The 15,377-nt window shown below is 44.6% G+C and overlaps 1 protein-coding gene across 1 annotated transcript in view; it reads right to left on the bottom strand.

The window, feature by feature from the left end:
• Positions 1-1,746, bottom strand: part of LOC115645615 (pituitary tumor-transforming gene 1 protein-interacting protein-like) — a 54,731-nt gene extending 52,985 nt beyond the window's left edge. Inside the window, exon 1 of the mRNA XM_030550520.1 lies at positions 1,575-1,746. Within this exon, the coding sequence (XP_030406380.1) occupies positions 1,575-1,668 (94 nt within the window). The 5' untranslated portion in view covers positions 1,669-1,746. The remainder of the gene's footprint in view (positions 1-1,574) is intronic.
• Positions 1,747-15,377: the final 13,631 nt, after the last annotated feature.

The following is a 15,377-nucleotide window of genomic DNA, read 5'->3' as shown; positions in this document are numbered from 1 at the left end:
ATCTTTGTGGAAGACAGCTGGTCTGCTCAGATTGAATCCTGAGTATTCATTACAATGTACATCGCACAATCTAATTTAACGAAAACCAACCATATAAACACATTTTCTTATAACATCTGTCAATAACTATTAAAGTTGAAGATTTTTTACCAAAAGCCTTCAATGGCCTGGCAAAGTTCTGGTGCCCAGAGGATAACTAGTATGGCAGCAGTTCATCAATCGAGAACACCTCAACTGTCCCTCTTTACAAAATCCATCCCTCACGTATACAGGCAACACACGGATGATGTATTCTCTCATCCTTAAACCTTTTGAAAACTCTGCTGTTCTACCAAGCTGACCAGTACTAAACCAAGAATGAATGGCATGAGGATTTTAGCTAAAATGCAGGAATTTGTGACTCTACCACTAATCTCTTGGGGGCAGTCATTTTATTTGTCTAGAATACTTTCTCTGGAGCATAGTCCCATCTCACAATAATAGTGCTGTACAAAAACACTTCATCTACGCTACGGGTTAGATCGACGTAAGACCTACAAAATGAAGTTGCTGAGTTAGGTCAACCTACAGCCACTACAGTAATTGCTGCAGCAGTTCATGTTCACACTACCCTGCCTGTCAGTGGTGCCAAGTATCAGAGGACTAGCCATGTTAGTCTGTATCCACAAAAACAATGAGGAGTCTGGTGGCACCTTAAAGACTAACAGATTTATTTGGGCATAAGCTTTTGTGGGTACAAAACTCCCTCTTCTTCAGATGCATCTGCATTGAATAGTGCCCATCCTAACCAGGAGTGCTTCCACCAACTTAACTATGGCAGGTACTGGACAGGTGGAGTCCTCCCACTTCTGGACTTGTCAGTCCTGCACTGAGCTGGCAGTTGGAGATGTCGCCCCACTCCTCCTCCAAGGGGCTGACGGTCCAAGCCAGGGCAGATTGCACCCATGTAAATTTCTAGAGCAGAGCTTGGGAGGGGCTCTATCTGAGAGCTAACTTAGATCAACTTAATTCTGCAGTGTAGACAAGATGTGAAGCTATCTAGATAATCTGAAACCCTGGCATGGCGGTTACCGAAGAAAGAGTTAAAGAAAGCCCTAGGACAACCCAGTTCCTGTTTCTCTGTTATGCTTTTGTCAGGTGCCTCCCTCTGGGTGAGTCACAGCAGGCGCATCTTGGGGAAAACCTCTGCCCCTAGGGTGCTTTAGGGCAGGTCTACACAGACACTAGAAAGGTGCACGGGTGCAGTCGAGTCTCGTTTTCTCGACCTGTTCCCACTACCCTGCCCGTGCAGCGCACCAGGCGGGCTGGAGAACGCCCCCCTACCGAGGGCTGGAAACTGCGCCGGCCCTACACGCAGCCAGGCACGTAGTGCGGGAGGGGGAAGAGCCCGCAACCTCTGTGCCCCCTCCAGAGCCCAGCCCCGCGGCGCCCCCTAGTCCAGCCGCCTCCACAGCCCCAGACCCTACCAGTGCCCCCCACACTCCTAAAGCCGGGGCGCCCCCCACAGCCCCAGACGCCCGCAGCCCCCAGAGCCTAACCGCGGAGCGCCTCGGCCTCGCCCCGCCCGTCCTCACCCGGTACAGCCGGGTCTCCTGGGCCCGTTCCCGCCCCCGGGCGGATGAGGGTCAGGCCGGGCAGCCAGAGCGCGCAGAGCCGCATCGCGTCCATCGCTGCCAGACCGGGCGCTCCGCTGACTGCGGAACCGCAGCCCACACGCCGCCTCCTTTCACCGCGCGCAGCGAACCCCACCCCGCCCGCCTGCTGCGCAGACGCAATGCCAGCCGCGGGGCCGAGCCGGGTCCAGCGGCCTCTAGCGGCGGCCAGCGGCTCTGCTGCTTTCCTCCCCCCGGCAGTTCCACTGGGTCCGGCTAGGCTAGAACCCGGGCTTTGTCCTCGTTTCCCTGCCCTGTGGTGAGGCTCCCTCTTGTCATTCCCTCCCCTAGGATGGCTCAGTCTGTCTTTCCATCCTCTTTGCCCTTAGTCCCCTCTTCTCCTCCTCCCTGCCCGTCCCCGTGTGGCCTTCGGGCTTCTCTTTGCTTAAACGGTGAGCTGGAGTTAGTACGCAAGTGACTGCCCTGGCGCTAGCCTAGCTCCAGGGAGAGGGAACACCCACTGCAGAACAGCCCTGGAGTCACACACAGTCACTGGCTTAGCGCAGTGATCACATTAGCTGCTGATTTGCTGTGACTGGAGAGCTATTGCACCCCTACTAGGTTACTAACTCTAGCATCAGAGTCCCTTGGTAACCTGTCCCAATGGTTAATTACCTTCACGGGAGCGCCTTATTCCAATCTGAGTTTTTTTAACTTAAACCCCAGTCACTGGATATTGTTGTTCCTTTGTCCCCTAGTTAGAACCTCTTAATATCAGACATGTTTTCTTAGTGTACAGTGTGTAACCTGGAGGGTTCTTAGTCTTATTTGACAAGCTAAATAGATACCATATACTGCATAATGAGAGTAAATTAAAAAAAAATCTTAAGTCTATATTCTTTTGAGAAACTTATTTGACTATCTAAAAGTTAGCCCAAAACATTAAATGAAAAACTGTTTCTAAGAGTATGTCTACACTACAAAATTAGGTTGATTTAATAGAAGTCAATTGTTTAGAAATTGATTTGATACAGTCGATTGTGTGTGTCCCCATTAAGTGCATTAAGTCGGCAGTGTGTGTGCACAGTACCGAGGCTAGCATCGACTTTTGGAGCGTTGCACTGTGGTAGCTATCCCACAGTTCCCGCAGTTTCCATCGCCCATTGGAATTCTGGGTTGAGCTCCCAATGCCTGATGGGGCAAAAACATTGTTGCGGGTGGTTCTGGGTACATGTCATCAGGCCCCTCTTGCTCCCTCCTTCCCTCCATGAAAGCAATGGCAAAAAATCATTTCTCACTTTTTTTCCTGGGTTACCTGTGCAGATAACACACCATGGCAAGCATGGAGCCCGCTCAGCTCACTGTCACCGTAAGTCTCCTGGATGCTGCTGGCAGACACGGTACTGCAGTGCTACATAGCAGCATCTCCTTGCCTTGCGGATAGTACAATATGACTGCTAGCCGTCATCATCGTTATCGTCCTGTGGGTGCTCCTGGCCGACCTTGATTAGATTGGTCGGGGGCACCTGGATAAAGATGTGAATGACTCCAGATCATTCTCTTCTTTAAGTTTCGTCTAATGGAGATTCAGTCCTGCCTGGAATATCATGCCAGCTGGAGGCTTCTGCCTCAGGCTGCTCTCCCAGTTGGCAGCATCGCATGGTCACGCCTACCCCTTGCTCCCATGGCTCATGAAGCCTGGACAGTAGAAGGAGCAGTTCCACTATAGGCTGAGCAAATGCAGAACGGTGGTAGAATGTGCCTTTGGACATTTAAAAGCTTGCTGGTGCAGTTTACTGACTCGGTTAGACCTCAGCGAAACCAATATTCCCATCATTATTACTGCTTGCGGTGTGCTCCACAATATCTATGAGAGTAAGGGGGAGATGTTTATGGCGGGATGGGAGTTTGAGACAAATTGCATGACCGCTGGTTACACGCAATGAGACACCAGGGCGGTTAGAAGAGCACAGCAGAGCACGCTGTGCATCAGAGAAGCTTTGAAAAGCAGTTTCAGGACTGGCCAGGCTACAGTGTGAGAGTTCTGTTTGTTTCTCCTTGATGAAAATCTGCCCCCTTGGTTCACTCTACTTCCTATAAGCCAATCGCCCTCCCCTCCCCCCTTTGATCTTTGCTTGCAGAGGCAATAAAGTCGTCGTTGTTTCAAATTCATGCATTCTTTATTAATTCACCACACAAATGGGGGGATAAGTGCCAAGGTAGCCCGGGAGGGGTGGGGGAGGAGGGAAGCACAGGGGTGGGGCAGTTGTAGGGGCACCCCCTAGAATGGCATGCAGCTCATCATAGAAGCGGCATGTCTGGTGCTCTGACCTGGAGCGGCCATTTGCCTCTCTGGTTCTTTGGTAGGCTTAACGTGGCACTGCTGCGGGTCCCTGTTATAACCTCTGTCCTTCATGCCCTTGGAGATTTTTTCCAATATTCCGGCATTTTGTCTTTTGGAACGGATTTTGGAGAGCACAGATTCATCTCCTCATACAGCGATCAGATACAGTACTTCCCATTAGGTCCATGATGGAGCTCTTTTGCGATTCTGGGACTCCATGATCACCTGTGCTATCAGCTCGCTACGCTAACCAAACAGGAAATGAAATTCAAAAGTTCACCGGGCTTTTCCTGTCTACCTGGCCACTGCAACTGAGTTGAGAATGCTGTCCAGAGTGGTCACAATGGAGCACTCTGGGATAGTTCCTGGAGGCCAATACCATCGAATTGCATCCACATTACCCAAAATTTGACCCAGCAGGGTCGATTTCAGTGCTAATCCCCTCATCAGGGAGGAGTAAAGAAATCGATGTTAAGAGCCCTTTAAGTCGACAAATATGGCTTCATCGTGTGGATGAGTGCAGGGTTTAATTGATCTAATGCTGCTAAATTCAACCTAAACTCGTAGTGTAGACCAGGGCTATGGCACTTCAGTTGTGTTGAGGGAATAAATCAAAGTGCTTCCTATACCACTGTATCAACTAAAGCAGCTAAGGAAGTCCAGAGGCCTAAATAACTTAATAGAGGGAACCTGTTAAAGAGACTAGAGATGTTAATTACCCTTGTAAGTGGCCAAACTTGTAGGAAGGTTCCTTTAGGCAAATAAAATACAAGTAACTTTTTGAAGGTGGGTTAGCAAACACGTTAAAAATCTTTTGGGGAGGGAGAGGCTCATTTGAGTTGTTTGGTTGGCTGGCAGTGGGCAATGGTGAATTGTATTTCTGCATTTCAATTATGTTTGGGTATTTTGCTATGTTTTTGAGATAGTGAAAGGCATACGTGAGTATCGGAGCTCTTTTAGTAGGTGTAGTCGTCCAAGCTTCTTGATCTTGAAATAATCCCACCAATGGAAGTAAATATAGAAAGCAGTCTACTTTACTTCACTGTTGGGTAATTTTTGCTCTATATAGTGGAATGTTGATTTTTACACATGAGGAATGTTTCGTTGGTATAAAGTAGGTTAGGCTTGTGACCTTGTGCATCAGAGTGAGTGTCTAGAAGTTGAGTTTGAAGAGTGAAAAGGGATGTAGTGTAAGAGCAGATCTGCAGCGAATGGACAGGAAGATGAATTTGAGTGCAGTATATGGAAAAAATAATGGTAGAATGGTAATGAGGAAAACTATAGAATTTCACAAAATATAGTGAAATAAGATTTTTTTAATGCAACGTTTGACATAAGGAGCTGCCGAGGTTCCCTGGAAGAGAAGTGTTCTGATTGCATGGGGTATCTTTGTCCTTCCGGAGAGCAGCATCTGGCTTATGGAAACAGAAGCATCTCCAAGCTCTCACTCTTAAGGAGAGATGTGTGTGTGTGTGTGTGTGGGCGTATACTAACTATACAGGTTATCTGTTTCTTCACTCCCAGGGTTGGACAGTATCTCTTTGTTGAATCTAGGAATAGGGAACACCTGCTTAAATGTGATTAATTGCCAAAGATCCCTCTGCACCTGGGACATAGGAAAGAGTGGGATTTGTGTGTCTTGGGAAGAACCTGTGGTATGAAAAGTTTAGGTCATCTTTTGCCATCTTCCCTCTTAGGTAGGCTAGGCAGATTTGGAAGACTGAAATTTATACAAGATTTGGCTTGGTTATCCATTGCCTGATTATTTCCTGCATGTTCAGAGAGGTTTAGACTATGGTGACATGTGGTGGTTGTTCTGTTGAGCCTACATTCTTGAGCAATGCCCAGTAAGATGGTTAGAATAAGCATTGTAAGTGTAATATTTACCTGGCCTGAAAACTTGGTAAATGACCATAGACAAAAGATAGGGTCAGGGCTTTGGAGCAGAGCCTGAAGCTGGAGCGCGGAGCAGTGGAGCTGCAGGTTTTTGCCTGGAGCTGGAGTGGAGCCAGAACACAGCTCCAAAGCCTTGGATAGGGTTGTAGTTAGATCTGTATCAAAATCACTTTTCTAAACATAGATAAAGAATCCCATTCTGAAAGCCTCATTTTGTGTTGTCTCAGCTGAGGGTTGCTGGATCTGGGCCTACAGGATAATAGGTCATAAGAGAGAAGGACTGTCCCAAACTGGTCTGACAAAGAAAATGAGAGGAGAAAATGGTCTTAGGCAGGTTAAAACACAAGTAGGAAACAAGCAGCTTGGAATAATGCAAAATAATGCATCTTGGGGAAAACATTATAGGCCCTTGCTTTAGGAATGAGAAGCCTGGAAATAGTGAGAGAGACTGATCAAAGATATTGGATAGCAACATACAATACAGCAGTGAAAGAGGCCCACATGAAGTCCTTACATCACAGAGCAAGGAAACAGTGGTCTCTGGGTTAAACTAGCAGAAGTCAGAAGGGATGTGCAACTTATGCATTTCATTAGAGTCACCCTCAGGGTGTTCCCTTCTTCTGGTGTGGATGGGTGGGCAGGGAGCCCTCATTTCCTCAAGTGACCTCTTCAATTTCTGCCAGTCTGCGTCACTTGAACTTCAACCCAATGCCCTGTGAAGGACCAGCTAGCTTGAGTGTAAAGCACCACTTTTGCTTTAGCTAGAGATTTTTGTGTGTGGACAGAAGTCGAGTTAGGAGTAACACTAAGGCCTTGTCTACACTGCCACTTTACAGCGCTGAAACTTTCCTGCTCAGGGGTGTGAAAAAACAAGTTTCATGTGCTGTAAAGTGGCAGTGTAGACAGTGCACCAGCGCTGGGAGCTACTCCCCTCGTGAGGGTGGGTTTTTTTAGCGCTCTCCCAGTGCCGGTGCTGCGACCACGGCAGCGCTTTAACATTGGTAGTGAAGACACCCTAATTGGGCTGGAAAGACACATCCTTTGTTGGACTGGAGAAAGGATCTGAGGGTGCTCCCATTTGTGAGGCTGTCTACTTAGCTGTCCCTCTCATCCATTTCTCTGCAGGCCATCAGAGCACCGAAGGCAACAGAGATTGGCAGCAACTGCCTCTAAAGCTTCCCAGCTTTTACCAATCCAAAATCCCAGCTACCCTGGACACATGACCAGAAACCAATAATTGTGCAGGGTTTTTTTTTTTGGCAAATATGACTCAACTTGGGTGCCACTAATGACAGGCTCATCAGGACATACAGAATGTTACAAAGTTTTGTCATCAGAGCCAGTTTTGGGGATATATGGAACTTGTAGCTAATTGGCTCCCACGTTTTAGAAGACAACCCTAAAAATAACATGAGACAGTTGCCTGAGTGCATTAGCTGGCACTCTGACTATTCTTAGGCAGAATTAAAGAGTGAAGATTAGGCTTTGTCTACGTTGGCATTTCACTGGCAAAACTTTTGTCGTTCAAGGGTGTTAAAAAACCCCACACTTCCGAATGACAAAAGTTTTATGGATGACAAGCGCTGGTGTGAACAGAAAGAGCTCTCCTGCCGACAAAGCTGCTGCTGCTGGGGGAGTGGTGAGGGAGGAGTTTTTTGTCAGCAGGGGAGCTCTCTACTAATCAACTCTGGTAAAACACCCAGCAGCTAGGCCTTCTGGCTTTTCTGACTAACTCTTGGGCAAGGGCAGGAGCAGTAGGGAAGAGAAGGCAAGGTAAGAAATGTGGCCAATTTTTGTAATTTTATACACAGTCTTGTAATATTTGGTACTTTTCTTAAAGCCCCAACTGCTGGAATCAAGTGTTTACATGAGAACCCCAGCTTTCATTAAAATAAAAAAAGTTTTAGTTGTCAGGGTGTGGAGAAAAGCTTGAGAACATGAAGCAAGTGCACCCCAAAAGCTCAGAAACCAGAAGACAAATAAAAAGGACCCAAGACTTAAAAAAAAATCTTGTGTTTTTTGTGGCTTAACTCATGATTTTTGAATACTCAGGTTGGTACAATATTATTCTTATAGACCCCATTGTGATAGGCACTGTTCAAACACAGAACAAAAAGAGATTTGCTGTCACCACTGCCACAGCTACACGGAAGGCTGAGTGAGGAGAAAGAGAAGATGTACAAGTTCACCTTCTTTATTGTGAGGAATGAAATGGAAGAAATAGGATGTGAGGAAGAAGGGGAAAGACGTAGGCCCATGTCCTCAAAGGTGTTTAGGCCACAGAAACTAAGATTGGAAATGAGCAGGAATAACTTTGCTAGGCTTTAAAAAACCTAAAATCCACTATGTGTCACATATTGCGTTGGTTAGAAGTAAAGCACAAGGTTTTACAAATTCTGTACAAATGGATCTGAACGCTTGAATCACTTGGAACGTGTTCTTGGAAGTTTCTCAAAGCTTGCATCCAGTAGCTAGAGTTTCCATTACATGTATTGAATTATGTCTGAAGCAGAACAGGAGTCATCTAGCTAATTCTGACGTTGCGTTTCAGATTACACCTCGATTACAATTCTTTCTCCTGAATTGCTTCTAGCACATTAGTCCTCAAGAAAATGGTTTTCAAATGGGGCAACAAGTTATGACAGAGGCAGAAAATGTGAAATAAAAGAATTGCTTGAAAGTTATATGGAAATATTGTAATCATTTGGCTCTTCTAATCTATTATTTATTCCACTGGGATACAAAACGTAAATATAATTTATGAACAACTAGTGTAATTCTGTTTCAATAGCCATAGCTATAATAATGAATCCTATTTTATTTTCTGATTGGGTAACCACTCTGTGAAAGTAGAATGAATTATATAGTAAGAATAGAAAGGATTAAAGAAATGTTGTCTGTACCTTTAAGCAAAGTTGTTGGAATGTTGCAACCAGGTGTCAGGAATACAGACATTAACATAGAACAATTGCACCGTTTAAGGGCAATTGGTGAAGCATTAGCCTTAGATCGATAACAGTTAGTAAGGAAATAGGATATGCATGCTGTGCCCCAGGTGAATTTTACTGTTTTGATTTCTTTGTCCCTTTGTCTAATTCTCGCTCTTTTATCTGTATAAATAAGACTGTTTGGGCCTTGCATGGCCACTCACATATTCTGAATGTTATTGGCGGAGCGCTGCGCTAATAAACAGAGTGGTCTGACAAATTGTGAGTCCTGATTCTAACTTTGACAACTCCCTCTACCATTATAAATGTAACCCTTCTGCCCCTCTAAGTGGCAGCAACAAGGGCCGGGTTCAGTATCCAGTATCCGTTTCAATAACACAATGCAAAACTGGCTCGAGCCCCTACTCAGTGACCTGGGACAATTACATACCACCCCCCTGGGCGCCTCTAGGAGGCAATACTTCCCCACTTGCAAGCACGGAGTCTGAGTGTAGCAAAATCCTTTTAATAAAGGAGGGAAACAATGCGGCATCTCGTTGGAGAAACACCACAAACAGGATTATAACGCAAACCATAAGCAAAAAACCCACCTCCAAGTACGTTTGGCAATGTCCTTTCCCACTTAGGATCTTAAGTCCAATAACTCCAAAGTCCAACAACTCGAAAGTCTCTGGTCAGTGCCACCCCAGAGTTCAAAAGTTTATCTGCAGAGTTTTACCCCCCCAGCCTGGGTGGAAATGAGGGGGGGGAACACACAGGGTGTTAAGGGGCACCTTACATGGGCCAGGGCCAACTGCTCTGCCTCTCTATGGAGTTCTGCTGCAGCCTTCACCACGACCAGCTCCACTCCACCAGCTGTGCCACTCCTCCAGCCGACCCGTGAGCCGCTCCAGCCATCCCCGCAAACCGTTCCATTCTGCTCCGCTCACTGTTCCATGGGCTGCTTCAACATGCTGCAAACTGCTCCGCTCTGCCAGCCGCTTAGCGATAGATCTTCAGGCTCCCCCACTAGTTAACACAGCACTCAGTGATCTCAGCTCAGTAAGCTTAGCTCTCTTAGTGATTTCAGCTTGTAGTAGGGGAGCCCCAGTGCTGGTGCACCATTGGTCCAATGTGAATTCAGCTCAGCAGCCTCTAGATGGACTCTTAATAGAATAAAAATTAGCTCTGCTCTTCAACAGTGGAGAAAGGAGGATGTGCAATTGGTGTCCCAGGCCCCCTCAAAAGGGGCCCATATCATCAGGTACACACACCAGTCCCCAAACTCTCTCATTTCATTGGGTTTTGGCACCTATGTCCCTTGTCTAGCAAGTGCTACTTAATTGATGTTGAGACATCTCTGTCATAAAGCAGTCTCATAGTTCCTCATTCAGATAATCAGGGTGACAACACTTTATTCCTCCTGCCTCAATAACAAAGAAATTGGGGATCCCAGAGCTGTCTAAATAACCATCCCAGGGTGCCGTGGGCTATGCTAGGTGGGGTGGGTGTGCCAATGCAAATACCTGAAATTCCTTTCCACACTCCCCATAATTCACCACCAGATGTCAGGGTAGAGCTCATCCTGACTCTGCTTACATCAGTCCTGGGTAAAATGGGATGAAGAGATATGATCCCTTTCTACATGATTTTGAACCAGCAAAAGCTTGAAGAAGAGGATAAGCTGAATACCAAACAACCCTCTCCTGCCCAAAAAAATTTTCATCAGAAAATGTTCAGGTTTTTAAACAGATCTAGTTCAGTATCTCTCATAATTTCCTTGTCAAATACAAATAATTATAAGTAATATGATTTTTATACTAGTCAGCCCTGTAAACTCAGCCTGTGCTCTGAGAGTTAAGGGGAAGTTTTGCCATTTTTCTGCTTTAGCACCAGTAATAAGGTTCTAAAAGTCAAGTTATGCCCTCAGTTATGCAGCCTTGTTATTTTCAAATTGATGCCCTTAGTGACAGTGTGTAACCTCATCACTTTCAGTGGGTTTCCTCTGGTGTAACTGATTAGAACTTTAGTAAACAATTCAGTTAAGAACACACTAACTTGATTAGAATCCAGGTTACTCTTCTTTGTCTCTTTGTTGTTGTTACTATACTGGTTCTGCAGGGCTCACAGAACTGTGGTGGGTTGTTTTTTTTTTTGGTACTGTGTCAATTCAGCAAGGTACTTAAGTTTGTGTCTAACTTAAGCCTATGATTAGCCTCACTGAAATCAATAAGTCTACGCAAATGCTTAAGTATCTTGCTGAATTGGGCTCTTTTGTCAGCAGATATGACTGCATACACACAAGGAGCAGATCTGCGAGTAAGAAGGTGCAGTTTTAACACGGTAATTTTTAACAGTGGATCTTACAACATCCCTGTGTGGCTGAGAAGTAATAACCTCATTTTACAAATAGGAAAACTGCAGCATGGAGTTTATGTGATTCCCCATAATTACTCAGAAAGTCTCTGGTAGAACAGAGATTAGAACCCAAAGCTCCTGATTCCCATTCTGCTGCCTTACCATAACAACCACCTTTCCACAAGGACTCTTGGTTTTAACATATTTATTGGGGATCCAGATAATTTGAGGTGGGCATGACATTCCAGGGTTCAATCCAATGAGGGGCATGTCACCCCTGCTCTGCAAGCTCGGGTGCCTCATAATGCTTTGCTGCTATAGCTTCCAACCTGGGCTTCTCACAAACTGCCAAACAGCAGGCAGATCACACTCTAAGTGTTTGTGTATAGCTACAGCCCTGGCCCAGCAACTCTTGACCCCAGCAGCCTGTCAGCAACCCACCGGCCACACTCTGGCTTCCAGCAGCCTTGGTTACTACTTGCAGGTTGACCCCTACACACTCCTAATCCTGGATTTCCCCCCAACAAAGTGTGTTCTGCACTGTCCAGCCTTCTTCTGGACAGTCAAGATATATTAGGTCCATTGCCCATCTAAAGGGATCAATATACGACATTCTGATGCCTTAAATAGAGTTACCTAGACAATTCACAGCACTGGATTAGTTTCAATTAAACAATAAAACCAGTTTATTTAACTACAAGGAGATAGGTTTTAAGTGAGCACAAGTATAGGGCATTCAAGTCAGAAGTGTTTACAAGAGAAATAAAGACAAAACACGTCCTAGCACTAAAACTTAAAACTAGACTTGGTTCAAGGTGAAATCCCTTATCGCATGTTTCAAGTAACATTGCTGACCAAGCTTTCAGGCCAGGATCTTCTCCCAAAGTCCAACAACTGTTTCTTTTGTCTTTTTAGGTGAAAAGGTGAGAGACGGATGGGGAGAGATATCTTGGGTGTTTTTGCCCCTCACTTTTATAGTTAGGTCGCCCTTTGGAAATGCATTTTCCTGGGGTTAACCCCTAGATAAAGTTAATTCCGTCTGTGAGGACAGAGACAAAGAGTCTGGAGATGAAAAAGGTTCCATGCTGTTGTTTCCTAGATGCAGATGTTTGTTCCTGCCCCCCTTCTTTACCAAAGAATGGCTAATGATAGGTGATTGCCCATCAACTCTGAGAAACAGGTTTACCCAACTCCCCAGACTTGTCTGGTAAGCACACTTCTGTCGTGATTTCAGGTTATATTCATAACTTTACATATAAATTTGCTACATACATTTCATCATGATATTATTGACCAGTGAGTTATTAATTTTCAAATGATACCTCACAAGGCATGTTTTGTACCAAGATTATTACAATACTGTGTAGGCAGTGATCATAGTGGTCATCTGGATATTCTGAACGATACGCTAATCCCCAATCTTGCAAAGGTTTACATCTGGGAGCAGCCCAATTGAGCATGTGTTTGCAGGACCAGGATACTGGAGTGTAATGAGGAGTTAATATAATTAATCTTATTATAGGATTTACAATTTTCCTATAAGCTTACTGGGACAAATTCATCCCTGCTGTAATCACTGAAGTTAAACAAGAGATGAATTTGCCCCATTATATTTACAACAGGTTAGTTAGAACTTGTTGAGTAAATATGATTTTTTAAATTAAATATTTATACCGTGATCCTGAAGCCATATAGGCAGATAAAAATAATGCTTTTTTTGCCTCATCAGCAAGAGGGTGTTCCACCTGCTGGGGAACACTTTTGATGGCTAGCTGTTACAACTCCTGTCACACGTACAAGGCATGGTAAGAATTTTCTACAGGATCTAAAGGGAAGTGCTTAGTAGTGAAATAAAACGTACAGGTCAGTTTCAACTGCCAAGTGCATTGTTCAACAGAATGGTTCATTGTATTGAATTCCACCTCTCAATTACATTACAGTATATTGCGGTGAGATTTATGGTTATGATAATGTAACTTAAAATGATGAGCCAAGTGCTTTAAAACTCATGTTTCAGTTAAAACTGGCAGCATACAAATAGCTGCTACTATTTAGTCCTCTCTAATATTTCAAATACAGGATGATAATGGATTTTCTGATATCGTATATGCTGAGTGGATAAATGCTAGACAGGGCTCAGTGATTCTTGTTGAAAATTTTTTGACTTGCCCAGGCAGTGTGCCTAATTATTAAATGCTGATTTTAAGGCTTCCAGATCCCTGGATGAAAGATTGGGTTTGTTCTTTTGCTGAACAGTTTTGTAACAGGAAACCTGGCTGCATTACTTTTATTCAGCCAAGAAACAGTATTTGTGTTTAGTTATCTGCCATTTTATACAGCATAGTTCCATACACATACACAGATCACGGCAGAAAAATCATTAGCATTGTTTTCTCTTGTGTGCAAAACAAATTAATGATTTTATATAGGAACATGGGATTAATCATCACAGAGTCCATCACTTGACTATTTAATCTAGAGTCCTGACCATGGCAGTAGTCTATATCACACATTTCTGCAGAAGTTAAAGAAAAAAGAAAGAAATGTTTTTGTCTATGATCGTGATACTAACTCTCAGCTTTAGCAGTACAATCCTACCAGACTTGCCTGAAACGGAAAGCTACTGTCCTGAGAAGGAACAGCATTACAACTGCTCCTGTGGCATTCCACACTGCCATTCAGTATTTGGGGCATGATTCTGCAATGATAGGACTTTAGGAATTTACAGATGGCCATTTGGATACCTGTGCCAGGCAGACAATATCAGTAAAATTTAGCTATGCAACTTATATTTGTAAGGCTCATAGAGGGCACCATGATCATCTAAGTCTGACCTCCTGCACATTGCAGGCCACAGAACCTCACCCATCCATTCCTGCAACAGACATAGAACCTCTGGCTGAATTACTGAACTCCTCAAATTATGATTTAAAGACTTCAAGTTACAGAGAATCCACCATTTACACTAGTTTAAACCTGCAAGTGACCAGTGCCCTATGCTGCAGAGGAAGGTGAACCCCCCCCCTCCCCAGCCAATCTCTGCCAATCTGACCCCAGGGAAAATTCTTTGTTGATCCCAAATATGGTGATCAGTTAGACCATGAGCATGTGGGCAAGACCCACTAGCCAAACACCTGGGAAAGACTTCACTGTAATAACTCAGAACCCTCCCCATTTAGTGTCCCATCACAAGCCATCGGAGATATTTGCTACTAGCAGTTGCAGATCAGCTACATGCCTTTGTAGGCAGTCTCATCATACCATCCCCTCCATAAACGTATCAAGCTCAGTCTTGAAGCCACGTAGGTTATTTTGCTCCCACTGCAAAAGTGGGGCAAGGAAGCCAAGTGATTCTCTAGATTCCCCTTCTTGGACCACCCTCAGGAGCACATAGTACTAATCAATACATCATTGGGCACACCGTGGAACACACATTTGCAGGAGCTGTGATTACAGGGGCCAACAAGAGCCATTGCTATTTTGTGCAAGCTAAGAAAGCTGACCCTGGCTTCTTCCAGAGATGTAAAAATGGAAGAGAATGGAGAGGACAAACCTCGCACCCGGGTGAAAGTATTCAAAGGGAACACCCTGAGTTGAAACTTGTAGTTTCTCTCTAGATGGAGAGAATGGGGCATTACTCCTCTAATATGAAGTCACTTATTAGATCCGGATGGGAATGAGTGCGAGGGAAGAATATCTGTGTGAAAGAAAATGGAAAAGTAGGTGAGAATACATTCATGTCTCCCTTCTGTAGAATAAAGTGATACTGAAACTAAATCTCCTGTTAAATAGTTTAAAGGGTCACATGGTAGGATAGAAGATGGAGGCCCGGGAGGAAAATATGGAGGGTGAACTGAAAATAGCAACAACAACAAAAGGTTCAATAGGCCCAAGCAAAGATTAGTGGACAAAGAAACAGCAGCAGCAATCTTGTCTTACCACAAGCTCCATATGATAACTCAAAATTAGCCAAATCGGGGTAGGGGTATGGGAGCCTCAGGTCAAATACCGACTCCTTGAATAAGAGACCGAAAAGAGCTATAGTGGTTTGGACACAGATAACACTGGCAGCAAAAAACCACCTGAAACCTTACATGGAATTGCTCAAGAAGAAACAGAGAGTCTTTCCATACTGTTCACATTTATTTTGCGAACAGAAAAATATAAACTCAGTAATAAACAAATGCTTCTGTCACTACAGCAGAGGGTTACAAAGAGTAAAACCAAATACAAGGAATAGAACACATAACTCTGGAAGTA

Source organism: Gopherus evgoodei, chromosome 2, assembly GCF_007399415.2.
Source record: "Gopherus evgoodei ecotype Sinaloan lineage chromosome 2, rGopEvg1_v1.p, whole genome shotgun sequence".
NCBI classification, from domain to species: Eukaryota; Metazoa; Chordata; order Testudines; family Testudinidae; genus Gopherus; species Gopherus evgoodei.
Note: the sequence above shows the minus strand (reverse complement) of the source record. Positions and strands in the feature narration are given on the sequence as shown.